The sequence below is a fragment of the Pelophylax lessonae genome (genome assembly GCF_965119305.1).
Source record: "Pelophylax lessonae genome assembly, chromosome: 13".
Classification (NCBI taxonomy): Eukaryota; Metazoa; Chordata; class Amphibia; order Anura; family Ranidae; genus Pelophylax; species Pelophylax lessonae.
Genome location: NC_138780.1, coordinates 29,740,291 through 29,767,940, shown reverse-complemented (window position 1 = coordinate 29,767,940; position 27,650 = coordinate 29,740,291). Strand labels below are relative to the sequence as shown.

The window sequence follows — 27,650 nt, the reverse complement described above, 5'->3', positions numbered from 1 at the left end:
GGGGGGGGGGTGTTTCCCTTCCCTCCCCTCCACTCCAATCAGCTCCCAGAGCTCTGCAGAATGTAATTTCAGTCGTCCCCCCTTTTTCTGCACTCTCAGACAAGGTTGTGAGTTCAGCACTTTGAGGTAATGTGGAGAAGAGAAGGCTGCAGATTGACAGGTACAACTTATGTTTTGTTTTATGGATTTGTTTCATCTATCACCTGAGGATAGGCTCTACACTGGGTATATGTAAGGTGTACAGCCACTTTTAAACGTACCTGTCCCTCTCAATCTTTTGTGTTCACAAAATGCTGCTGACGGAAGATTCTTCAGTGTCCGACACTGTCTGATGCTGGGTTCCCCTCGACGTGCTATGGTTCCTTCCACTGCCATTGTCACTACAGAGCACAGTAGTGTGATGTGGGGAACCACCAAGCACGATGAGGGCACCGTGTATCTGATACTTCTAGAAGGGTCTGATTTCTGAAGAATCTTCAGCCATCGTAATCTTTGTAAATACATTAGAGATTGGGGATGCAGAATAGATATTAAGTCACTTCTATTCTGGCAGCATGTAGGGTTATATAGAACATAACTGGGTCACCTTAAAGCAGATTTTACGAAGGCCAGAACCATCATACCTGCCTATCCTATCATATCAACCACCTGAGCTCCCCGGTTTTCTCCTTGAGTGCTCTATAGAAATGCCCTTCATTGGTTGTACAGTTGGGTTCTGGCACTTTTCCTCACTCCTGTTTTTTCAGTTTGCCTTCCAGTGCTATTGCCAAACTTGCTGGCCAGTAGGACATTGAATTGGGATTGGTGGGGTCAGAGCTCTCACATCTGCATTATAATGCACCCGGAGTTTTGGGTAAACTCAGACACTAATGAAAAATGCAAGGATTCAAGCAGACAGCTGGAGATGCCTGTTCTGTTCTATGGAGCCATGCAGATACAAAGAAAATGTACAATTTGTAGATTCTTGGTGAGATTTAAATCCTGGCCCTAAACTCTTGCTGATGGGTCATTCTCTGAGATAATAAACCATCTTCTAGTATTGCTGTGAGGTCATGGCTTGATTAGTAACCTGTTTGTCACCACAAGCTGAAGGAGGGGGGGGGAGATGGGAGGATGGACGGCACAATGCTTTTTGCAGCTACAACCACAAGGAAGGAAACGCGTAAGCCATTTCCTTTTGTTTATGAGACAAAGGGGTCACCCACAGATCTTTCGGGTAGATTTCTCACCTGTGTAGTGGGGGCTTGAGCTCTGAACTTGTGTTTGTGGCAGACTGTTTCTAGACTTCAATAGATCTTCCTTGGATTCCAGTGTAAAGTGGAAGTGTATGAATACACGGGTGTAAGATGTTTGCAGTAAAATTCCCTAAACCAAGTCAGGCCAGGTTTACTATGATGTAATAGGAAGATGATTCTGGGTGAGCAGAATCGCTTGAGTTTGACTTAAAATGGATGATGAAGCTCATTTTATTGTCTTACCAACCAAGTCCTACTACCACAGACTTGATTAGGAGGATCGGATTGCAAAAAACAATGCCATGGTTTTTTTTTTCTTATTACAGCATCTTTTACATTGTGCAAAACCATTCTTTCAGTGCTTGCTAACAGCAGATCTCAAATGCTAGCCATAGAGCCTGTAAGACTACCCTGCGACCCCCTCCGTTCACATTGAATGCAGCTTTGAAATCGACTTCATCTGAAATATTTCCAAGCCTCATTTCAATTCGACTTCGGGAGCGACTTGAAAGATATCTGTGTGGGTTCATGCATAGATGTCTATTGAAGTCGCCAAATGTAGTGCAAGAACTACTTTTGGAAATGGGTGCGGCGTCTCCCCAAGTGGGACGGTGCCATTGCCGGTATTGGGCTGCGTTGTATCATCCGATTTGAACCTGGCAAATAGCGCCAATGTAAGGGGGGGGGGGGGGCTGAGGGACACACAGCGAATTGCCTCAGGTGAATGTGGCCTTTAATAGAGAAGTTTGTCAGGTGGTGTTTATTAGGCAAACCAAATATTCGGGGCGAAGCACCTATCTTCTGCGCTCAGATTGGTGTGATCCTCTATCCACCTAAAGCCCCGTACACACGTACCGATTGTCGGCCGTAAATGTTCGGCCAAAGTCCGATCGGCCGATTGTCGGCTTGTTAGTATGATGCTTCCGACAACCGACTGCGACTTTTCGGCCAAACAAAATCTGGTCTGCATGCTATAAAATTTTTGTTGGCCGTCACCAGAACGGCCGATTGTTCGTCAGGCAGTACAGATTTCAGCAGACAAAAGCCAGATGAGCAAGACTGGGCATGCTCAGAGAAGAAAAAACACACGAAAAGTAAACCAGCACATGACATCACTTCTGAAGTTGGTTGTTGTTGGCCGACAAAATTCGTGTGCAGTCTGAGCACTTTTCAACCAACACGACAGCACCGGACAAAAGACGGCCGATCGGTCGGCCGACAATCGGTACGTGTGTACGGGGCTTAAGCTACAGTCATGCAGCTGCTGGGAACTATCGGCTCGGCATCACTGGATAACTTCGGCCTTGCAGCCCCTCACAAGACCAGGGTAGTCTATGGCCACTAAAAACGAAACACAAGGGCGCACCGGCCTAGTGTAATATCCTCTAAAAGGTTTATTCAAATAAAAAGGTATAAAAATACTCAAAACAAGATCTTGATAAAAGCAGATCAAATGGGTACGTTGTCATCAGCATCAAGATCGAACCGTCCCCTGAAGCTGGAAAGGCTTACGTGTTTCGAGGCTTAGCCTCTTCCTCAGAGCCTGAGGAAGAGTCCAAGCCTCGAAACACGTAATGCCCCGTACACACGTGCAGATTATCTGAAGACTTTTGTCTGCAGACTTACCAAAACCAGATAATATGAGGTCAAACCTAAACACTTTCAATTTGTATGCAATCCGGCAGGCCCTTGCACTACATAGAAAAGGTAAATCTGCAGACAAAAGTCTTCAGATAATCTGATAGTGTGTACGGGGCATAAGCCTGTCCAGCTTCAGGGGATGGTTCAGCCTTTGATCTTGATGCTGATAACGTACCTATTTGATCTGCTTTTATCAAGATCTCATTTGAGTATTTTTATACTTTTTTTTTTTTATATTTGAATAAACCTTTTAGAGGATAATGCACTAGGCCGGTGTGCCCTTGGGTTTCGTTTTTGGTGCTTATTAGGCAACCCACAGCTCAAATTTCTGTTAATGTAGCAAAAATCTGCCAAAATTCAACTTGTGCAAGGCAGGCTTTATAGCTTGTCCTATTACATTTTTCTGATGCTGAGTGGCTTCTAAAATTAAAATCTTGCTGACCACCTACACCAGACCACCAGAATATGTTGTCTGTACCCACCTTACTTCTATGGGAGCTGAGCTCCTTTGCCCAGTACATTACATTTGATATGCTAGAGAGAAGTGGCTGCATACTGTGTGTGTATGAAAGTAGTTTGCTCCTGTCATGTGCTTATTTAGCTGTTTGTTTTTGTTTTGTCAGTTTTATAATGTTTTCCTTTTCTTGTGTTTACAGTCAGCAGGAAGAGGAACGATGAAAACTGGTTGCAGTATGGTGGAAAAGTCTAAAGGAGGGGGTGGTAAGTTACATTTGTTCCTGTAGTAAAGAATAGGACAAGGTGTAAGTGTTTATGTACTATAATTTGCTAGTTGGAATGGCCCGCAGTTTGCTTTTTACTGGCTGTAGAACCCCCTGCGGACATCGTGACCTCCGTAAAATAACCTGCAATTATGTGCATTGGAAAGGTCAGGTGTCTTGTGCAAAAAATGTGTCCAATTTTAAGGTTTTAGCTCTTTGTATGTTTAACCCCAATTTTCTTACTGCTGGTGCTTGGTGCAGCACTGGTGTTTACATACAATCATACTGGGAATTATGTAGACACTTCTTAGAATGACTGAGTCACAGACCCAGGTAAAGATGCTTTTGGCATTGCGTGTTGATACTTGGGATTTTAGGGATTCAAAGTCAATTTAGGTTGAGGGTAAAGTACACCTATCGTGAGAAAAAATGATGAATCGGTTTATTGATTTGCTCTATTTAAAAATGCTAGTTGCCTGGGTGTCATGCTGATGATGTGGTTTTAGTGCTTTTGTGAGTGACCAGGTATAGATGTAAAAAGAAAATCCAGAAACTTTTGGCGCCTTTCCACTGCATGGAACCGAACGGTTTGGCACGCTTTTGTGCTTTTCCACTGCTGGTACCGCATGGTATGGTGTAGGAACGGTTTGGTTCGGTGCGGTACGGCGGCGCTTTTCCACTACATGGAACGGTACGGCTCTGAAAAAACTACCTACTCAATTGTGGTTCCAACAGGTACCATATCCCACAATCCTATGCATGCAGTCACTACTAGCCACTGATTGGTCAGAGAATCCCACCCACCCCATTGTTATCCCACCCACTTAACTTTAGTACTACTTTAGTGGAAAAGCAAACCTATACCGTACCGAACCGTTCCAACACCGTACCATGTGGTACCAGCAGTGGAAAAGCAAACCGGGCCGAGTAGAGCCGAGCCGGTACTTGCAGTGGAAAAGTGCCATTAGATTTGCTGCATTTTTGTACTCGGCTCCTTAAAGAGGAAGTAAACCCATTCATTTAACAGTGCCGGAAATGTAACACTCCCATTGGTTGTGCTCTCAACCAAACAGTCAAACCATCCAATGGCTGGCATAATAACTGATCACATATGCAACATCATGGCAGTTAAAGATCAAACAAATGCCAAGATGGCAGCTTCTTTGGTTGAAAACGATAGGAGGGTTTACTTCTACTTTAAGGCCCCTTTCACACAGGGAGTCCATCAGGCGGACTCCGTTTTTCTTAGCGGGGGATCGATCTGCCGATCCCTCGCTGAGCAGGAGGATGGCAGCTCTGATTCTGCACTGTGTGGAGACAGAGCTGTCAGGTCCTCATGCATCTCTATGGGGGGGATCGGATGAGAACGAACAGAAGGTCCAGGCGGATGGAAAATCGGGATCGGATCGATGTCTCCGCTGACATCCGATGCCCCATAGAGATGCATGGGGCATCCGTTCAGATCCGCCTGAAACGGACAGGCAGTTCTGAACGGACTCCCTGTGTGAAAGGGGCCTAAGGCTACATTCACACCAGTGGTTAGGTGCGGCCCCATTCACTCTGACAGGTCACCAGCGGCCGCAGCTGTTCACGGTTCTCTGCACAGCCAGCGATTATCGGTGGCCAAAGTGCACGGCAGATAATCGCCGGCTGTGCGCAAATACCTGCAATCACTGGCAGCCTGTCGTAGTGTATGGGGCAGGTGGCCACTGAGAGCTGCAGCAGGAATCTGACCACTATAATTCGCACTGGCCCTAATCACTGGTGTGAATGTAGCCTTAAGCTCTAGCAGCAGGCTTAGTAAGCTGAAGAAAACAAACCTTAAAATCTAGGTTTTACACAAGATTAGTGCTTACCCAGGACTCTGAGAGCACCTTGGAAGTGTTTTGTTTAGCATTGGTGCTTAGTGTAGGTTTTTAGTTCACTTTAAAGTGGATTTGTTTTTTTCCTCCAGGCCGTGTATGACTTTTATAATGCAGAATCCACTTTAACAGCAACTTTGTGTATCTGTGCTCCTCCATCGCTTTTGGTTTTTGTGTGCTTTCTTGCTGGATATTTCTGCACGTTGCCTCTTCTGCTTTTCGTTTTTAATCTCCTCTTCCAGTATTTTTGCACATTTTTGTCGTCTTGCTCTGTTAGTGTCTCTTTGATGGTGTGGCCTGGTGTTGGTGATGGTACTTTCATTTGTGTCTTTTAGACCACAAATGCGATTTTCATTAGTCATTACCAGAGCTACACAAATGAGGTATCCAGTCATCCTGTTCTGTCACATGATACTTGGTAGACTTAAAGTGATTGTAAAGTCTCGTGTTTTTTTCCAATAAAAATAAACATACTTGCCTCCCTCTGTAAAGTGGTTTTGCACAGAGAAGCGTGGGTCCCTCTTTGGCTCTCCTGGCCCCTCCCTCCCTTTGAGTACCCCCACAGCAAGCAGCTTGCTATGTGGGTATCCGAGCCAGGTAAAAGCCCTGTGTAGCCATTCAGACACGGAGCTGTGGTTTGCCCCCCCCTTTGGTTAACAAACTTTGACAGCAACCAATGGTGCCCCTGCTGTGTCTTAGCCAATGAGGGTGGGGGGGGGGGTCCTGAACTGCTGAGACAGTTGTGGACATCACTGGGTCGAGCGGGGGTTTAGTTAAGAATTGTGGGGGGGCTGCTGCACACAGAAGGCTTTTTATTTTAATACTTAGAATGCATCAAGAAAATAAACCTGACTTTACAACCACTTTAAAGGGGTTGTCTGCCTTTTAGAATATCTTGAAAGGTAAAGGTGCCTTTGCACATCCGGTCATTTCCAGCTGTTAGATTAGGGAATGTTCATATGTGTATTGGCTGTGCTTGCTTTGGGGGGACATCCATTGGTTGGGATGAGTTTTCCATCCGAGAAGATTTGATTTATCTGGCCATTAGCTTAGGGAACGTTCATATGTGTATGGGGGCACCTCAGTTACCCTAGCTGAGCTTGCTTGGGGGGGGGGCATCCATTGGCTATGAGTTTTCCAGGAGGTTTTAGGCTACATGGGCGTAGCGAATTGGGGCATTGGGTGTCAGCAGAGACATGTCCGCTGACATCCGATCCGTCAAAGCCTATTTCCCATCCGATCGGATGAGAACGGACAGACGGTCTGTTCCCATCTGATTTCCCTATAGAGATGCATGGGGACCTGACAGCTGTATTCCCGCGCAGAGACACAGCTGTCATCATCCTGCTCAGCGGGGGATCAGCAGATCGATCCCCGCTGAGAAAAACGTGTTTAAAAGGGCCCTTAAGCACCAAACTGCCGCTAAAGAAACATTAAGGCTACGTTCACATGTGGGCATAGTGGATCGCGGGCAGAATCACCACGATTCTGCCCGCGACCTGGAAATCATTGCAAATCGCAGGACGCCTGTGATTTGCAATAGCACCCCAAACGGTGTGATGTTGCCGCGATTTCTGCCTGCCGAATCGCAGTAATATTGCGTAAACAGAATCACGGGACGCACGACGCACAAAAGAAGCTCTTGTACCTTTTTTTGGGTGTCGTGCATCCTGCAATTGTTTGCGCAGTGTTACCCCGATTCGGCAGGTGGAAATCGCGGCAACATCGCACAGCGTTTGGGGTGCCATATCAAATCACGGGCAGCGCACAGGCGTCCCACGATTTGCAATGATTTCCGAGTCGCAGGCAGAATCGCAGTGATTCTGCCCACGATCCGCTACGCCCACATGTGAACGTAGCCTTAAAGTGGAGTTCCAGCCATTTCACTCACCTGTCCAGCGATGCGGCCGCCCGAAGCCTCGATCCTCTCCCTCGGCGCCGGCATCACTGGTGTGGGCACCCGGCTGTGACAGTTTGTGGCTTCACAGCCAGGTACCCACTGCGCATGCGCGAGTCGCGCTGCGTGTCTTGATTGGCCGGCAATCTTCTGGGACCTCTGACATGTCCCAGAAGATTGCAGGGAGGGAGGGGGAGAGGAGAACTTCCGTTCAGGGCGCTCCGAGCGGAAGTGGGAGCGGGTACCTGTCTAAACTAGGTACCCACTCCCCCCCCCCCCCCCCCCCAAAAAAAAAATGACATTCCAAATGTGGCATGTCGGGGGATTAGAATACATAAAAGAGGAAGTTCCATTTTTGGGTGGAACTCCGCTTTAATGTTTCTTTAGCAGCAGTTTGGTGCTTAAGGGCCCTTTCACATACAAAGTCCGTCAGACGGACTCCGTTTTTCTCAGCGGGGGATCGATCCGCCGATTCCCCTCGCTGAGCAGGATGACAGCTGTGTCTCCGCTGTGTGCAGAGACACAGCTGTCAGGTCCCCATGCATCTCTATGGGGGAATCGGATGGGAACAGACCGTCTGTCCGTTCTCATCCGATCGGATGGAAAATAGGGTTTGACGGATCGGATGTCAGAGGACATGTCTCTGCTGACACCCAATGCCCCATAGAGATGCATGGGGCATCCTTTCAGATCCGCCAAAAAAAACTGACAGGCGGATCTGAACGGTCCACCTGTGTGAAAGGGGCCTTAGTGTAATCCTACATTGGTGGTTAGTGCTCACAGGTGAGGCACATTAGATGGGTAGAAGAAGGCAGAAATACTTCAGAATCTGAGCCAGACTACAGAAGCTCTGTTCCACTAGCCACAGGAATAGGTACCATCGGCACTCTAGCCATGGTCCAAATGCAAAGAGACCTACGTTGCAAGACTCCGACAGCCACAGGCTTGGCTCCCAGAGGCATGATGGGATGTGTAGTTTTCAGGTGCAGTGCTGAGGTTCCCTACCGGCCTAGGATTTTGTAACCGATCCAGTTGAAGTCCCTATTGTGCAGGATCTTCAGTCCTTCAACCTCCAATGTGACAGAGGCTGAGGCCTTTTTCCATTCCACGCACCACCTCTGTATGGAGCCTGGGGTGGCTGGATATTTTACAATGTTTTGGGGGTCCAAGTCCCATCTATCTTGCAGTGGGATGATTTTGTTTACGTTGCACATTTTGTAGGAACTGGGCACCTCCTCCTAGTGGCAGCAGGTCTGGAAAGTTGGTTCATTTTATCAGTCTGGGTCTAATGTGTTTCCATTTTGTTGAAACTGCAACAGGGAAAGCTGTTTTTGGATCTTGTAGTAAGCAATCAGGATTGATTCTTTTGTTCTCCCAATGCACTGTGGGTAAATGAAAAGGGTAAATATAGCTGCTATGCACGGTGCATTCTTCAGGCACTCAAGTTACTGTGGTCCATATTTATGAATCGCAGTCAGATCCGGGTCCATGATGAAATCATTGGCTGTGTGAAGCCTGTTGGTCATATAGAGCTGTTTACTTTATTATATATATATTTTTTTCATGTAAATTGTTGCTTCGTTCATCCAGATTCTGTGTTTAACAGCGCCCCCATGTCATACATACCCCTCAGTGTATAATTCAGTTGTATGTACTTAACACTCTTCAGTCTTCTGTTTCTGGGGGGGCGTTGTCTGCAGACAGTGTCTCCATGTTCTACTTATGTGTAAGTTGGTGCTTTCGTCTAATGCTGGCAATTCTAATCTATCTCTGCTCTTCTCTATTTTTTCCTTGTGTGTGTTCTGCTTAAATGTGTTTTTTTTAGTTCCCCATGTTTCTGTCTAATCATTTCTTTTGCAGTCATTTGTCCTGTGCCTTTTTTTTTTTTTTTCTTTTCTTTTTATCATTTATTTGATTTCTTTGAAAATCTTCAGGTTATCACTTCCCAGACTGGGCATACAAGGCAGAGTCGAGCCCAGGCTCCCGTCAGATCCAGCTGTGGCACTTCATCTTGGAGCTGCTGCAGAAGGAAGAGTTCCGCCATGTCATCGCCTGGCAGCAGGGGGAATATGGCGAGTTTGTCATCAAGGACCCCGATGAAGTGGCCAGGCTGTGGGGCCGACGGAAGTGTAAACCCCAGATGAACTATGACAAGCTGAGCCGGGCTCTCAGGTGAGATGTGAGAAGGGGTGATTTTTGTAAAAATTAATCCACATTATGAAACCCTTTTAAGCTTCCTTTAAACTGAATAAGGAAAACGGAAAGTTCTCCCTTGCAGTGGGGCTTCTTCATCAAGCCCAATGCATTGCTCATAGCCCTGATGTGAGGATGCTGAGGAACAGTCTATTGCCAGAGCATAAGAAGTAGTGATCAACCAATATCTGTTTTTTATTGCCAATACTGATATTTTGGCCATTGTACAGTTAAAAAAAAAAAAAAAATTCTTGTGGAGGGATCTGGGGGTCTAATAGAACCCCAAACCCCTCCTCTGCACTTAAAAGCATTCAAAATGGAAAAGTTTGGCTGTTTTGAAAGCTGTCATTTTTTTTTAATTTGGCGCCGAGTACCCGGAAGTGATGTCATGACATCACTTCTGGGTTTTTACATGGAGACCCCATCAGATCCAAATGTAGCTTTGTTCGGGTCTTCGGCGGCCGTGCAGGCTGGTGCCCGGGTCTCCCGGTGGGACGGGAGACGCGTGCGAGCGGTGATGTCCCCTCCCGCTCCTTGTAATGACAGCAAGGCAGCTTCTCAGCCGCATCGGTTGTCATTACCCTCCCTTGTTGTTGCCATTTTGTTTCACTTGACCCTCCCTTCTAGATTGTAAGCTCTAACGAGCAGGGTCCTCTAGTTCCTCCTGTTTCGAACTGTATTGTCTTCCCTCACATTGTAAAGCGCTGTTCAAACTGTTGGCGCTATATAAATCCTGTATAATAATAATAATTACAAGACAGCCGACCGTCGGCTATGGACGCCGGTATCGGTGTGATGCCTCTAGCTGCAGGCATTACTTCGGTGTACAAGCACTTTCCCAAAATATCGGCAATATCGGTAACCTCAGGGGCCGATTCTGATATATCAGGGAAGTGCATATCGGCTTTGCCGATAATTGGTCGATATAGGAAGCACCATCTAATGGAGGAGCGGAAGCTAGGGAAAGTAAAAGTGCTTTCTCATCCTCTAGAACAATCAGTTAAAGCCCAACAACAAAGTTTTCACATGCAATGGGGCTGTGTCCACACTGCATGGGTCAACTGCTTGTTTTTGTCTAGGGGATTGGGGAAGTCTTGTACTCGCCCCATTCTCCACTCCGCCTTCAAATGGCGCTCCCCCCCCACGATCCAGTGGTGGACTGTTCCCGGTGTCCTCACATCCAGAACAGGTCTATGGTCATGATGTCAGGAACAGTCAACCACACAAGACTACAGTGGGGCAGGAGCCACAGGGCCTTGTACAGGGAGGATTAGGTAAAAGTATCACCCCCCCCCCACCTTTTTTCCCCTCTCCGGCTTTAACCCATGCAGTGTCATTGCAGCCCCACTGCAAGTGAGGACTTTACCAGAATTGGGCTTTAAAAGAGACACACTGTCACCATACAGAGCAAACTGACAGTGTCTACAAAAGGCCCCTCACCGCACCCCCTATAATCTCCTTACCAGTGATCCCTCACCCCTCACCAACTCCTGCTCCAGTGACCGGTACTAAAATGACTGCTGTTGGAGAGCTGAGGGTGACATCCTTTCACCACGTTGTGTGTGCTTGGGCATAGCCATTGGCTGCTAGACCCAAACAATGACACAGGGAAAGGGGGGGTTCACCATCCTCCATACCTGGAAGTGCCTGGTCTTGTGAAGGAGTGAGCGGCTTGGGAACACTGGTAGGGTGCATAATAGATGGGAAATGTTTGCCATGTATGAGTCTTTTTAAACCTCTACCTTCAATTTTTGAGGGAGATGGAAAGAAAGATTGTGAGTGATGGGAAATCATTATTCTGTATCTTTTATGGCTCTAATGAAATGCTGAGAAAAAATACGCTGATTAATGTGACTCTGTGCTCAGTATTGGTATAAAGCTATATTGACTTCGCCATCCCAATAATAATGAAAGTGTAATAAAAGAGCTGAAATATATTTGCAGTTGCTGGTGACAATGCTGCTGGGAGATTAACACCTAGATTTGTGGGCTGCTTAATCTTTGCTTGAGGAAGGATGCATGTTCTGATTGGTGGAGCCTAGGTCTTTGTCTTAAAGCACAGGTGTCAAACACAAGGTCCGCGGGCCGAATGCGGCCCCCCAGGCCATTTTATGTGGCCCTCGCACCTCTCCTGATGCTGAAGGCACCCCCCTTGTCTCTGCTCCCACCTTGTCTCCAGCAGACTCTGGAAGCTGACTCCAGCCCTCCTCTGGTTCTCCTCCAAACCTTGAACTTATTCCCAGATCCTTCTGCATCTTCTTCCTGGCAGCAGCACAAGGTAGATGGGTGCATTGTTCTGTAAGGAAGGGTTGGTGACTCTTGACCTCTGATGGTGGGAGGTTCTTGACATCTCATGTAAGGGAGCGTGGAGTGCTCTGGACATCTCATCCTATAGATATAACCGCCCCTTTGAGGGCAACCATAATGCTGATGCGGCCCGTGAGGAAATTGAGTTCGACACCCCTGTCTTAAAGTGTTTGTAAACCCTTACATATTCCCAGTGAAGTGACCGGCCTCAGGTGATACAGAGATAAAATCAAATCCTCCTACATACGTTGTACCTGTTTATCTGCAGTCTCTTGTCTACGTCCATTTAAAGTCCAGAAATGCAGAGTTTCTGAGCTGTCAGAAAGCAGAGAGCTGAAGTTAAGGCCCGTACACACGTACCGATCGTCGGCATACAAACGTCGGTGGACGAAGGATCTGCCGATTGTACGCGTGTTAGTATGGTGCCTCCGACAGATGTCTGCGCACAATCCGCGGACAAAAGTCTTTCTTGCAAACATGAAAATTTTTGTATGCCGACACCAGAACGGACGATTGTTCGCCTGTCAGTACACAATTCGGCCGACAGACCGCAGATTTGCAAGACTGGGCATGCTCAGAAAATAGAAAACACAGGGAAAGTTAACCATTACATGACATCACTTCTGCAGTCGGCGGACAAAATTCTTGTGCTGTCCTTGTGCTGTCTTTGCACTTTTCAGCAGACACCGACATCCCGGGGAGAAAAGAGGAACATTTGTATGCCGACCATCGGTACGTGTGTACGGGGCTTTACTCTGCGGAGCTCAGTGAGGAGAGGTCTGAGAGCTGATTGGAGGGAAGGGACACCCCCACCCCCCTCTTGCCAGCAGCACACTGGAACAGAGCTGAAGCTGTCAGTCAGTCTGTATTCTTGGTGTCGGGAAATCTTATCACAAGCGATTCATTTTGTTAGCAGCTCAGTGAGAAATGACACTTAGTGCTCTGGATTGGATTGAGACAAGTATATACTATAGGGGCATTGGTATTGCTTGTACTGTAGTTAATGCCTTAGGTTTACAATGACTTTAACGGTTGAACAGAGCCTGTAGCAGCATTTTCTCCAGGGGAAGCAGGCATTTCAGCTGCCTATTGCTGTTTAACTATCCCAGTAAGACCTGTTTTTAACATTTGAGTGCAGGTGACGTCCACTATGTGCCTAAATGGCCAATGAAAATGCTATCAAAAATTTACTATGTATTGACATAACCTATACAGTGCCCCCCCCCCCCCCCCCCCCCAGGAATCATAAAACATTGGGCTGCTTTTGTTATGGAAAATCAACAAGCTACGCTGGTAAAGAGCTTGGGCCCTTCCTCTCTTCTGGTCATTGCAGCTTCCCATTATAGTTAATTGCCAATAAGGTTACTTTACATACTTGTCACATGCTTCTCTTGGTTACATTAAGGCCGCAATTTTGATGCAAGTTTGACTGGGCTTGAATGTCTTTGGACCTCCAAATGCATCAAAATCATGCCAAAGTAGTGCATTGATGACTTTGAAGTCTGTGCGACTTCAAGTCACACAGATATGAATGGTACTCATTGGAAATAATGACTTGTTATGCAATTTTCAGTCCCAAATCGCATGACAAGTCGCACAAGTGTGAAAGGGGCCTAAGGGTCCTTTCACACGAACGATCTGATCAGATCCACCTGTTAGGTTTTTTTAGGCGGACCTGATCGGATTCTCCATGCATCCCTATGGAGCAGCGGATGTCAGTGGTGACAAGTCAGCTGCCATCCGCATCCGATCTGGTCTGTGAAATCCGGACGGGTGGAAACCCTATTTTCCATCTGTCAGGGGATCGGATGAGAGTGGACAGGCGGTCCTTTCTCATCAGATTCCTCCATAGAGCGCAGCGGGGCTCTGACACCTCCCTCTCCGCACACAGAGCGGAGATGGAGCTGTCAACCGCCTGGTCAGCGGGGATCGGCGGACCATGTGAAAGGAGCCTAAGGGTCCTTTCACATGGGGCAGACCGTTTTTTGCTCCGTTCCGGCACTTTTTTTTTTTTTTGCGGACACGGATGCCACTTGTGTCATCCGGTCCGTATGTCCGTTTATCATCCCATCTGTTTGCGGATGATAAACGGAGATAATGCATGTTAATGGGATTGCGGATGTCAGCGGAAGACACCGCTGACATCTGTTTTTTGCGTCTGTTCCATTTTTTTTTTTTTTCTAAACGGAAGAAAAATAGGGTTCTCTTCCGTTCAAAAAAACTGAACGGAAAGAACGCAAATCCGATGTCAGTGGATGGTCATCCGCTGACATCCGCAATCCCATAGACATGCATTATATCCGTATTTCATCCGCAAAAAAATGGGATGAAATACGGACATACGGAGTGCCCGGGTGAAAGGAGCCCTAGGGCTTTTATTGGCTGTTACAAGAATTTGTGAGTAGTGTATGGGGTGTCTGAACGAACAACATGTCCGGGCAAGAGTCTGTAACAGCTGTACTAGCAGAAATCTTGATAATGCTTTTTAGTGTGTGTTCAGCAGTAAGCACACATGGGTACCTACCTGATCACTCACCACACTGACTTTTGGTCACACCCATAGCATGTTGTTGGATCTTGGGCCTGCAATCAGTATTGGACAAGGCTGCCAGCTCATTGTTTATCAGCACATGCCTTATTAACCACTTAAGCCCGGAAGATTTTACCCCCATTCTGACCAGGGGGTTTTTTGCGACGGCACTGCGTGACTTTAACGGACAATTGCGCGGTCATGCGACGCTGTACCTAACGAAATAGACGTCCTTTATTTCCCACAAACAGAGCTTTCTTTTGGTGGTATTTGATCACCTGTGCGTTTTTTTTTTTTTTTTTTTTTTTTTTTTTCTCCCCCCCCAATCATGCGCTATAAACAAAAAAAGCGACAATTTTGCAAAAATATTTTTCATTTTTTTTATATGAAATTCCCAAAAAAAAAATGTTAAATTTAAATTTTTTTAACATTTTCGGCCAATTTGTTTTCTGCTACATATGTTTGGTAAAAAAAATCGCAAAAAGCGTATTTTGATTGGTTTACGCAAAAGTTATTGCGCTTACTAAGGGAAAGATTTCTGTCATTTCTGGTGTTGTTTTTTTTTTTTTTTTTTTTAACTGCGACATTGCGGCAGACAGATTGGACCCTTGACTGACCTTTTTGACACTTTTGGGGTTACCAGTGACATTACTACAGTAATCAGTGCTATACATATGCACTGTTACTGCAAAATGACATTGGCAGGGAAGGGGTTAACTTTATTGGAGAGGGAGGGGTTAAGTGTGTCCCTAGGGGCGTGCTTCTAACTGTGATTGGACATGGCTACTGGTGTAGGAACAGTGATCAACGGTCCTACATAGTAGAACCGTATGATCACTGTTCCTACACAGGGGAGAATGACAGGCGGCTTTGTTTACATCAGCCGCCTGCCTTTCTCCCTTCACGGCGGACTAGTCCCAACTAAGTGACAGGCTAGTGACGTACCGGTACGTCACTTTGCCTGGCTGGGGCTGACCGCCGCAGTATATGTACTTGCGGCGGTCGGCAACTGGTTACGTTTTTTGTTACTTATTTTAAATATACTTTTTTTTTTTTTTGGAATGTGGAAGGGTCCGGATTTTATTCTATGTCACCATTTGGGAAGAATCCCTTCACTTCCTGTGTGATCACTGGAAAAGGAAGTGGACAGACTTCTTTGCAGACCTGGACAACAATAAAACCCTGCTAGAGGTTTTTAATCCCCAATGTGTCTGGTATTCTGCATTTGAACATTGCTTTTTTTGTATGTTGTTTCATACATGTCCTAATGCTGTCTTCTAACATTCTAATCTTCTAATGAGCAGTTCTTGACATACCAGGACACCAATGACACAGGCCAGAACAGTCTAATAATACACAATTGTAAGCATGCTTCCTGATTTCATCCAGAGGTTCCTGAATAGACACTTGCTTCTGGATCTGACTGCAGAGTAATTTGGATAAAGTGAAGCCATGTGTTTGTGATGCAGGTTTAGCCTGAGAGTCTTATTCCACTTTTTTTGCTGTAGCCGCTAGATTTTTATTTTTCGCAATACAGTTGGAGCAAAATCCGAAAGGAATATTCCTTGCCTGAGCTGCCTCCCTACTCTTGCAGTATCATTTTGAACTTTAGATTGGGTGACAGTATGGAAATCTTATCTTGTGTTACATTTCTTTCAGTTTATCTCAAGCAGAGATTAGCTATAAGTACAAGGAAAGAAATTGCATCCTCCAAGGAGAATGTAGTAGTTTATTATTTTATGATGTTTGGTTATGTGCAATGTTTGGATATTTAAATTCTTTCCAAGTTTCTGTACTTTATCTGTGTCTAAACTCAAAACAAAAATGTAATAGATTGCAGTTAACCAGGAAATAAAATATAACCAAATCTGACGGGGGTGTTAACTGTTCCCTAATTTGCACACTACAGCAGTGGTCCTCAACTCCGGTCCTCAGGGCCCACTAACAGGCCAGGTTTGCAAGATAACTGAAATCCATCCCAGGTGATATAATTTGCTGCTCAGTGATTGCAGTATTCTAGTCTGCATCTCCCCAAGGTAATACTTAAAATCTGGCCTGTTAGTGGGCCCTGATGGGCTAGTGGGAGTAATTCAATCTGTTGATTTATGCACTATTCTTTCAGTTTTAATTGTTTACAATTGTGACAATACACAAATGGGAGGTTGCAATTACCGGTAGTTTAAAAATGACAGTTTAGGGAAGTGCTGATGCTGTCTCAGTGTAATGCCAATAAGCTGGCAAACTGCAATGTGGTTGTTTGGTCTGGACAGCAGGTCCAGTTTTAAAGAGGAACTGATCTCTGGAAGCTGTGCCCAATATATGGCAGGCAGAGAGCAATGGACTAGCCATCTGTATTGCCTGTATCCAATCTTTCCCTATTACTGACTTGGCATACCTTCTCCAGCACTGTTTGGACAATGTGCCATGTTTGTTAACCACTTAAGCCCCGGAGGATTTGGCTGCTAAACGACCAGGGGGTATTTTGCGATTCGGCACTGCGTGACTTTAACGGACAATTACACGGTCGTGCGATGCTGTACCTAAACGAATTTGGCGTCCTTTTTTCCCCACAAACAGAGCTTTCTTTTGGTGGTATTTGATCACCTGTGCGATTTTTTTTTTTTTTTTTTTTTTTTTTTTTTTTTTGATCATGCACTATAAACAAAAAAAGAGCGTCAATTTTGCAAAAATAGCAATATTTTTCACATTTTTTTTATATGAAATTCCCCCCCAAAAAAATGTAAAAATCAAAATTTTTTAACATTTTCGGCCAATTTGTTTTATGCTACCTATGTTTGGTAAAAAAAAAAAATCTCAAAAAGCGTATTTCTCTAGCGCTCATTGACAGACGTAGTCCTCGGTGATACAACACCTTCGGGTTATGTTGCCTCCACAGGAGCAGGACTAGACAGGAAATTAAAAAGCTCTGGCCACACCCTAGGGGCAGTCCCAGAGGGTATATCCTCTCTCTCTCTTTGCCTCAGCAAATCAGTTATTTTCTGTCTAGTTAGGAGTAAGGACCTAGATACCTTGCTGGGATCTTAGGTCCTAGCAAGATTTTTTTCTTAAAAGATTTTTTAGACAGCTTTTTTTCTCCAGTGTTCCTGTGAGATCTTCAAGCAAGAAAGCTGAACTGGGCGACGGGCTGGATGTTGAGATCCGGTGGTCACCCCAGTTCAGCCTACGAGCGCGTGCAGGCCATAGCTCCGCGCTGGGTCGGCCGCGACAAAGTCCCATTAAAGGACTGACCCCGCGAGTTAAACGTCTCGCTGAAACGCCAAAGACCATGAGTCACGGCGTCCATATCGGTCGACAGCCCTCCCGCCCCGGTGGAGAGGGGTACTGTCAGGAGTTGGTGCCCGCCTGGTTCCGGTATGGTGAGTAGTATGTTCCCCCTTTTCCCCTAACGGGTCTTGTGGTGAACGCGGGCCCCTCTCTGTATGGTAAGATAGAGTCCCTCTCTATCCTATAAATGACACAGATCCTCCTACTTTGAGTGTGATTTTATGTGCAAAAAGCCAGGAGGCTTGGTTTGGGAGCTAACAATCTAATTGTATACATGTTAAAAAGATTGTAATCAGTGGCATTCTGGGAATCTTACGGTGATAAGAATAAGCTACCTACCAGTCAGAAGCCACGGACATGTAGACTGCCTTCCTAATCAGATCTCCAGCTATTAGCAGGCCTCCCGAATGGCCATGCGGTCTGCCAGGGCCGGTACCGCCAACCACGCCAAATCCCCATGCAGAGAGAGTGTTGTGTGCCCTGCAGCACACTGCTATTCAGTACAGGCCGCCGCCATTTTTTTTGCTGGATCGCACGAGCCGCCATTTTGGCGTAGCCTCGTGTCTCCAGCATGGGGGCGGCCATGTTTGAGGTGATCCAAACACCTCGTGGAGCTAGGGGAGGCGCCGGAAGGCGTGCAGAGGGGCGGAGCCGCCTCCTTTCTTCCTGGGCAGCCAGCCAAAAGACTTCCTGTTTGTCAAGACAGCGCTGTAACCTGTTGCAGTTAGACTCTGAGCATCAAGTGGTGAGCCTGGGGGTCTATCTCTCTCTCTCTCTCGATCGATAGGGATCCCTAGCAGGTAACACTAAGGGGCTTTTTGTGGCGCTGGGGGTCTGGAAAAAAAAAAAAAAGTTTTTTATTTTTGAATTATATTATCCAGGAAGTGACTGGAATTATCATGGACCCTGCCACACATATTCCCCCACCTGTTTACCTTGAGGGGGCCACGGGACCCGCCGGTGCACAGAGTGTAGAGTCATTTACAGCAATCTTGGAGTCTATGGTGGCTCGGGTGGAGGCGGCCTGTCAGGGACGGGGGTCAAGGAAGCGACCCCCGCCTACCCCTATACTATCTGACACCTCTGACTCAGATTCAGAGATGGTCACTGCAGTTGCAGGTTCCTCTGCAAGGGCTGTTGTCTCAGGTAAAGCCCCCTCAGACAGTGAGGAGGACGTTTCTTCTCCCGCTATAATTCAGGAAGAAGCATTGGTGGACGCACTAGTTGTGGCAGTGCAGGAAACCTTAAAACTTGAGGCTTTACCGGCAGAGGCAGCTGAAACAGAGATTCCTTTTGGTACTAATAAGCCCATCAAAACCGTGAAGGTTTTTCCTGTACCCAAGTGTTTCGGTAATCAGATTAAAGGAGAATGGGAGCATTCTAAACGTACCTTTACTATTTCCAAGCGTATTGCTAGACGCTATCCGTTTGAGGAATCCATCATTAAGAAATGGACGGTACCACCAGTGGTGGATCCACCTATTTCCAGGCTGAATAAGGCCACGGTTATCCCAGTAGAGGACACTTCGTCCTTTAAGGATCCGGTGGATCGAAAGATGGAAGCAGAGTCCCGCACCATCTTCTCTCTGATAGGGTCAGCATTTAGACCAGTAATTGTTATTGGTCTAGTTTCCCAGACACTTATGGAATGGGCGAGAATGGTACGCCAAGACCTTGGGGGGAAAAGATATTCCCCAGGAGACATCTGATTTGATGGAACAGATTATACAAGGGCTACAGTTTATCTGTGACGCAGCCTTGGACACTACTCCCTTATTAGGGCATGCATCTATGTCATCGGTCATCCTCAGACGTGTGCTGTGGTTAAAATGCTGGTCAGCTGACCTAGGTTCCAAAAAAGACCTTGACAAATCTCCCTTTTCAGGGGAATCGTCTATTTGGGGCCAACCTAGATGAAATCATTAAGGATGCCACTGGGGGCAAGAGCACTTTTTTGCCACAGGCTGCTAAAGCTAAGGGACCTCGCAACAAGCGAGGACCTTTCTTTACCGCCCATAAAGGGCGCCCGGCTGGTACAAGCGGGAAAGGCAAGACTCCTCCAGGAGGGTTCAAGAAGGGCTGGTCGGACAAGCAGAGGACCAACCCAGCCAAACCCGAAGCAAAGGAGTACACAGCCTGAAGGTGCGCCCCCACCCGGTTTCAGGGTGGGGGGACGTTTTCACCGGTATTCAGGACATTAGATCGAGCATCAACCACTACTACCGGTGCGATTCTTCCCTTCCAACATTTAAGTACTACAGGAAGCGGTAGTTACCGTTCCCTGAATAGATCTTTTCCTTTACCTTTTCCTAAGATTAGTCCCTATACCTCACAGGAATCGGATCTGGTTGACCAGATAGGCCAAGTAGCCTCTAGTCGGGTGACTTCGGTCCCTGAGGTTCAACCAGAAAAGATCACCCTTCCTGATAACAATCAGGTATCTGATAAATGTGTGGGAACAGAAAACGACCAGACTTTCTCGGATGGTCGGGGCCAGATACCTCTAGGGACGCCTGGTTCAGATTCTATCAGCGCCAGTGGTCCTAGAAATTCTAGGCTGGCCTCCTCAAGCCGGCCTGGCCGACTTGGACATGCTAGTCGCAGACGTTCCGTGGGAACTTCGTCTCAGGGAGTGTCTGTGGTCTCAAGGACCAATTTACCATCATGCTTTACAGTCGCTGGTTTTAATGGCCTGGCCATTGAGACCCAAGTACTGAAGGACAGAGGTTTGTCAGCTTCAGTCATTCCTACCCTTATTAAAGCAAGGAAAGCGACTTCCAGCAAGGTCTATTATCACACATGGAAGACTTCTATTGCGTGGTGCGAATCTTTAGGATTTCCTCCACGTACCTATTCGGTGACTCGAATATTGGCCTTTTTGCAACAAGGGGTTGAGCAGAAGCTAGCCTTGAGCACCATCAAGGGTCAAGTTTCAGCATTAGCAATCTTCTTTCAGAAGCCTTTAGCTACCAAGTCCTTGGTGCGGAATTTCATCCAGGGGGTGCGGCACCTGGCTCCACCAGTCCGCGCGCCCTTACCGCCCTGGGATCTTAATTTGATTCCCTTGCTTACTTTATCCCAGAAGGTGGCCTTCTTGGTGGCTATTACTTCTGCTCGCAGGGTGTCAGAACTGGCTGCATTATCATGCCAGTCCCCATACCTAGTGATTCATAGGGATAAGGTAGTACTTCATCCTAAGCCATCTTTTCTTCCTAAGGTGGTTTCAGATTTTCATCTGAATGAAGATATTGTACTACCTTCCTTGTGTCCTCAGCCCAAGCATCATCGGGAACATGCGTTGCATTCCTTAGATGTGGTTCGGGCAATCAGGGTATACCTGAAAGCTACGGAATCATTCCGTAAGACGGATTCACTTTTTGTGATCACGGATGGCCCCAGAAAGGGTTTGCCTGCATCTGCCGCGACCATTGCTAAATGGATTAGACAAACGGTGGTACAGGCTTATTCTATTAAGGGTCAGAGTCCTCCGTTCCCTGTTAGGGCGCACTCCACTCGAGCGCTCAGTACTTCCTGGGCCTTTCGCCATCAGGCGTCAGTGGTCCAGGTATGTAAGGCGGCCACCTGGTCGTCGGTACATACCTTTACAAAGTTCTATAAAATTGATGTGACGGCATCGGCGGATGCCTCATTTGGCCGCAAGGTTTTGCAGGCCGCAATTTGAGGAGCCCGGTGGTCTACCTCGAGTGTTTTTTCTGTTTGAAAAAAAAAAAAAAAAAAATTTTCTTTTTGAGTCTCATCATTAAGGATGAGCATTGTAAACTTCTAGTTGGCACCGGTTGGGCCTTCTAGATTGGGATTTGATTTTCATTTTCCCACCCCTCATTTGTGATACTGCTCTGGGACGTCCCGAAGGTGCTGTATCACCGAGGACTACGTCTGTCAATGAGCGCTAGAGAAAAATGGATTTTTGTAAGATCTTACCGTAAAATCCTTTTCTCAGCTCATTGACAGACGTAGTCCCCGCCCCTCTGTTTTTTGAGTTGGGTTGGGTTAAAATCTCTAAAGACTGCTTTTTCACATAACAGATTTGCTGAGGCAGAGAGAGAGAGGATATACCCTCTGGGACTGCCCCTAGGGTGTGGCCAGAGCTTTTTAATTTCCTGTCTAGTCCTGCTCCTGTGGAGGCAACATAACCCGAAGGTGCTGTATCACCGAGGACTACGTCTGTCAATGAGTTAAGAGAAAAGGATTTTACGGTAAGATCTTACAAAAATCCATTTTTTGATTGGTTTGCGCAAAAGTTATCGCGTTTACTAACAAAGGGAAAGATTTTTGTCATTTTTGTTGCTTTTTTTTTTTTTAACGCGTAATGGCGGTGATCTGCGATTTTTTTTTTTTTTTTTTTTTTTTTTTTTTTTTTTTTGCGTTACTGCGACATTGGGGCGGACAGATCGGACCCTTGACTGACATTTTTGACACTTTTGGGGTTACCAGTGACATTTCTACAGTAATCAGTGCTATACATATGCACTGTTACTGTAAAAATACACTGGTGGTGAAGGGGTTAACTTTATTTGGGAGGGAGGGGCTGTGTGTCCCTAGGGGCGTGCTTTCTACTGTGATTGGCTGTGGCTTGAGCTGTAAGGACACTGATCAACGGATCTACATAGTAGATCCGTGTGATCAGTGTCTTTACACCGAGGAGAATGACAGGCAGCTTGTTTACACAAGCCGCCTGACTTTCTCCCTCTCCCCCGCCGATCGCAGAGTGGCCGGCGGACATCGGGTCCGCCGGTCACACGCGTGGGGGGGTCCGTGACCGCGCCGGCGGCGCGCGCTCGCTCCCCAGACCCTCCCAGGCTAGTGACGTACCGATACGTCACTCTGCCTGTGAGGGGCTGACCGCCGCAGTATATAGTCGTGCGGCGGTCGGCAAGCGGTTAGCGGAGTTCCGCCACCCCCTCCAAAAATTAACCAGCAGCTACACACACTACACATACTGTAGCTGCTAACTTTTAATAGGACACTTGCTTGTCCTGGAGTCCAGCGATGTCGGCACGGCAGCCAATGTTTCCATTGGCTGTCGGGTGCTGTCGCCGCCATTGCCGGTAAGGCACATGCGCGCTGCACATTTGGATTGGCCTGGCGGCGGGGGGAAGGAGGGGGCCAAACTTCCGAGGGACGGCGCCATAACCCCCCCCCCAGAAAGGTGCCACATGTGGCACAGGAGGGGGGGGGAAACAAAAGAGCAGAAGTTCCACTTTTGGGTGGAACTCCACTTTAAGGAAGGGATTTGCTTACGCTTGTCAGAGAATCTCTCTTGATCAATGGGTGTATTCTGATGAAGGGGGAATCTCCAGAGGTATCCCCCCCCCATCCACATAGTGTGTGCTGGGGGGAATTAAGACGTTTTCTTCCTCCAAATTACTTGTGTATGGCCATATGGCCAGCCTGGTTCTAACTCAGCCGGGCCAGCAGGGGCCAGTTGAGATTTGAACCATTTATGGGCAGACTGATTGTCCCCAAGTCGAATTATGGATATACTTTGGTACAGCCAGCATGTCAGCTTTTTTTCATGAGATTATGGCTGCTGGCAATCACTGTGTTCTCCTGGCCCAGATGGCTCCCTGCAGATAACCCCCCCCCACTAACTGTGATGGGGGATTCCGGCTATTTTCTTTCCTGCAACTCGTAATTGCAAGACAAAAAAATTGCATCATCTGTAGTCAGCCTTACTCTCTGTTCTGTAACATAAATGGCTTGGCTTGAAAGCTGATCACAGGGCCTTCCATTAATCATACAGACATAAGGACACTGGGTGGGGTCTTCTCCAGGCTAAATTCCTTGTACAGGTGTCAGATTTAAGTATATTCCCTGTTCGCAGTGTTCTATTCATGAGATCTCACCTCTATTTAAAGAGATTTGCTTTGAAACCGAGGAGCAGCTGAATATATCTTTTATGTCGGAGCTTTAGTGTGTGTGTGTGTTAAATGTACATTCGTTTTGAGATTGTGACATTCTCATCTGAATAGTAATGGGTCTTCCAGTCTTAGCTGACCCTCATGCTGGAATTGATGCTTTGATAAGTGAAGCAGCAATACTTGCCCATCTTAACGGCTGCTTTGGTCATTCAGGTGCTAGCTGATTGACCAAATGCAAGACTTTGATAATCGGATGATAAAATTTACAGGACTGCGGGTGGGAAGTAGGGAGACATATATTCCCATTGCAAATACTTAAGATCCCATAATGAAGCTCTGAATCTATGCTCTTTAATGGTATGTTGAGGAGAATGTACTCTTTAGTGTTGAAAGGATTGAACCCCAGTTGGGTTTTCAATAGTCCTGTGTTCTTTTCCTTCACCCCTTTTTTTTATAATGTATATATTTTTTTCTCGATCGTTCATTGACAGACACAGCTCCTGATTTTCTTAACCATTGGGTTATACTGCCCCCTACAGGAGTAGGACACTAGGCAGTAAAAAAAAAGCTTGACTACGGGTAGTCCCAGGGGGTGGGGGGTATACTCCCACTCAAATATAGGCAGGTTTTTTCTGCCTAGTCAAGAGTAAGGACCTAGTTCCTTGCTTGGATCTTCGGTCTTGGCAATTTTTTTTTTTTTTTTTTTTTTTTTTAATGGATTTTTCTATATTTCACGGACTGGATATTTTTTTTTTAAATCCAGTGGTCACCCCAGTCTGGCGAGCGCACGCAGGCCTCAGCTCTGCGCTAGATCGGCCACGACATAGCCCCGCTGGACAGGAGCTGGCCTGCGGGTTAAATGTCTCATGAGGACGCATACGACCTGGCCTTGGCCTGAGTCGTAGCGTTCCTTCTGGAGCACATTTCCCCACCTGATCCCCTCTCAGAAGCTGCCGGGCCCAACAATCCCTTACTGCACTGACGGCTGTCCTGGAGTCTTTGGTGTCCAAGGTGGATTTAGTCCTGGGGAAACGGGCTAGCAAAAAGCGTCCCCTGCCTTCACCTGTCTCATTAGATACGGAGTCTGATTCAGTGGAAGCATGTCACCCTGTTGGGTCTGTGTCCACACACCCTGATTTCTCAGATAGTGAGGGGGATTCCTCTGCTCCTGTAGCCATGCATGAAAAGGCACTGGTGGATGCACTGATTGTATCCGTACGTGAGACTTTTTAAAAATGGGGGGGGGGGGGGGATGCAGCTAATGCCGCATCGGAGGTGTTGGTTCCTTTTGACACCCACAAGCCCCTTGTGTTCCCCTTTCACGCTTACTTTGACAAAGTTGTCGCTAAACAGTGGGGTTGTCCAAAACGCCCCCTTGTGGTCCCTAAGCATTTTGCCATGCGGTACCCTTATGAGGACTCCCTGCTTAAAATGTGGACTCTCCGGTTTCTAGGTTAAACAAAGCAACCATGATTCCAGTTGAAGAGTCCCGGCCTTTAAGGACTCGGTTAACAGAAAAGTGGAGGCTGTGGCCCGCCGTATGTGCACTGTGGCTGGTTCGGCACTTAGGCCGGTTTTTACTATTGTCCTGGTGTCACGAACTCTGACCAAGCGGGCCAAGCTTTTACGCGGACATCTGCGGACAGGGCTCCCTCAGCATAAAGGGGTGCCCCCACCTGTATGTGGGGTGGGGGGATGCCTTCGCTGGTTTCTGGTCCCGTGGACCTCCCTGGTACAGGACAAGTGGGTCCACAAAGTCATTTCGTCCAACTAAAATATAGTTTCATTCTCACCCTCTGGAAAGCATTTTTCCCTCCAACTTGCGCCTGTCCCCATACCGCTTATAGGGTCTCTTTGGGGCAGTGAAAGACTTGTTAAGCCAAGGGGTGATCATCCCCGGTTCTGACTTGGAATGTTTTCAGGGGTTTTATTGAAACCTGTTTACAGTCCCCAGGAAGGAGAGCAAGGTGCGTCCAATTCTGGACCTCAAGGCGCCAAACTGCTTTGTGTGGGTGCAGAAGTTCAGAATAGAGTCCATTCACACGGTAGTGGCATCAGGGGATCATCTTCTATCGACATCTCGCATTCCAATATGTGTTGGTCACCATTAGTTGGTGGCGTTACCCTTTGGTCTCGCCTCCGCTCCGCGGGTCGTCACAAGTGTTGTCCCCTGTGCTGGCATTGTTGCGTCAGCGGGGGATCGCGGTACTTGGGTACCTGGACGATCTGCTGCGAGCAGAGTCTGACTGCTCTGGTGGACAACTTGGATATTATTCTGTGAACTCCGAGGGAGTTTGGTTGGGATGCTAAACCTTCGTAAGTCTGCTCTGGTTCTTTCCGCAAATCTGGACTATCTGAGTCTGACTCTCGACTCTGCCTTTGTCCAGCAGACTAGCATCCCTTTGGACTTGCATGCGGATGCTGGGCCTGATGGGGTCTGCCTTAGGAGGTGGTTCAATTTGCACCATTCCACACAAGATCTCTGCAAAGAGATTCTGGTCAAATAGGACAAGAATCAAGTCTATAGACAATCTGAACCAGCGTACGATAGAGTTCCTAATCTGGTGGCTTCATTCTCCGGCAGGATTTGCCCTGGAAAACATTCTTCCCCAGTACTGGGTGGTGGTCACCACAGATGCCAGCCTGTCTGGGTGGGGAGGCATCCTCGGGGTAAAAAATCTGCTCAGGGGGGGTCTGGACACTGGAAGAGTCCAGACTGCCGATCAATGTACTGGACCTCCCGAGTGATCAGACTGTCTGGATCACTGGACGGATCGTCTTCAGGGGTGTGCCCAAGGTCAGTCACCAAGAGGGCACCAGAGGTGTCCTTGTGGCTCGGGAAGTAGCTGGCATTCCAAGGTGGGCAGAACGTTCTGTTCAAGCCATCTCTGCTGTACACATTCCACGGGAGTGGAAAATTTGCAGGCAAATTACCTCAGTCGACAGGCGTTGGACCAGGGGGAATGTTCACTTCATCCGGAGGTCTTTCATCAGTTGTGCCTCCGGTGGGGTACTCCCAAGGTGGACCCGTTGGCCTCTTGTCTCAAAAGAAAGATGAAGAGGTTTGTGGCATGGCCTCAGGGCCCTCTAGCGGACGCCACAGTCGTGCTGGTGGCCCTGTGGGGGTCATTTATCTTGTGATTTATGCCTTTCCCCTTCTCAAGCTTCTGCCAAGACTTCTGCGCAGGATCAAAGCAGAAGGGATTCCTGTCCTCTTAGTGGCTCCAGTCTGGCCTTGCTAGTTTTGGTACACCAATCTGGTACGGCTGGTCCTCGATGAGCAGCGCCTGGCCTTGAGTTACTATCAAGGGCCAGGTCTCTGCCTTGGCGGTATTCTTTCAACAACCATTGGCCACACTTTCCTTGGTGTATACTTTTATCCATGGAGTTTGACACTTGGCTCCTCCAGTGCGGTCTCCATTGCTACCTTGGGATCTCAATTTGGTGCTTTCAGTCCTCCAGGTAACCTCTTCCTTTTGAAAATCTTAGGGAGGTTCCCCTGCTTAAGGTATCCCAGAACGTGGCCTTTTTGGTGGCAATCACTTCTGCGTGCAGGGTGTCAGAGCTGGCGGCGTTGTCTTGTCGTTCACCACCTTACTTGGTGGTTCACAGAGATAAGGTGGTTCTTCGCCCCTGTCCGTCATTCCTTCCAAAGGTTGTCTGAATCATCACTTGAATGAAGACATTGTGTTAACCTTCCTTTGTCCCAGGTTTGCAAGGCGGCTACCTGGTCATCTGTGCGCACCTTTACAAAAATTTTGAAGTGGATGCGTTGGCATCTGCGCATGCTTGCTTTGGCCGCAAGGTTTGGAAGGCTGCTGTTTAGAGGACCTGGTCCTCTTTCAGGGTGTATTGTTTTTGGGGGTTCAGGGAGGGGCACACCCAAGTGTTTTAAGTAATCAACCATGAGATAAATTGAAGTGGTTGTACAGTCAGGTTTTTTTTTTTATCTTAATGCATTCAATGCTTTAAGATAAACCTTCAGTGTGCAACAGCCCCCCAATACCTACCCAAAAAGAGGATCAGGGCTGCTCTGGACAAAACATTACCCAGAGCAGGTAAGTATAACATTTTTATTTTTAAAGAAAAGCTAATGTGA

The 27,650-nt window shown here is 47.2% G+C and overlaps 1 protein-coding gene across 1 annotated transcript in view; it reads left to right on the top strand.

The window, feature by feature from the left end:
- The window catches only part of LOC309569952 (ETS translocation variant 3-like), a 67,318-nt gene that overhangs the window by 19,500 nt on the left and 20,168 nt on the right, over window positions 1-27,650 (top strand). The window contains exons 2-3 of the mRNA XM_082275945.1: window positions 3,533-3,596; window positions 9,289-9,526. Coding sequence (XP_082132071.1) covers window positions 3,551-3,596; window positions 9,289-9,526 — 284 coding nt within the window. The 5' untranslated portion in view covers window positions 3,533-3,550. The remainder of the gene's footprint in view (window positions 1-3,532; window positions 3,597-9,288; window positions 9,527-27,650) is intronic.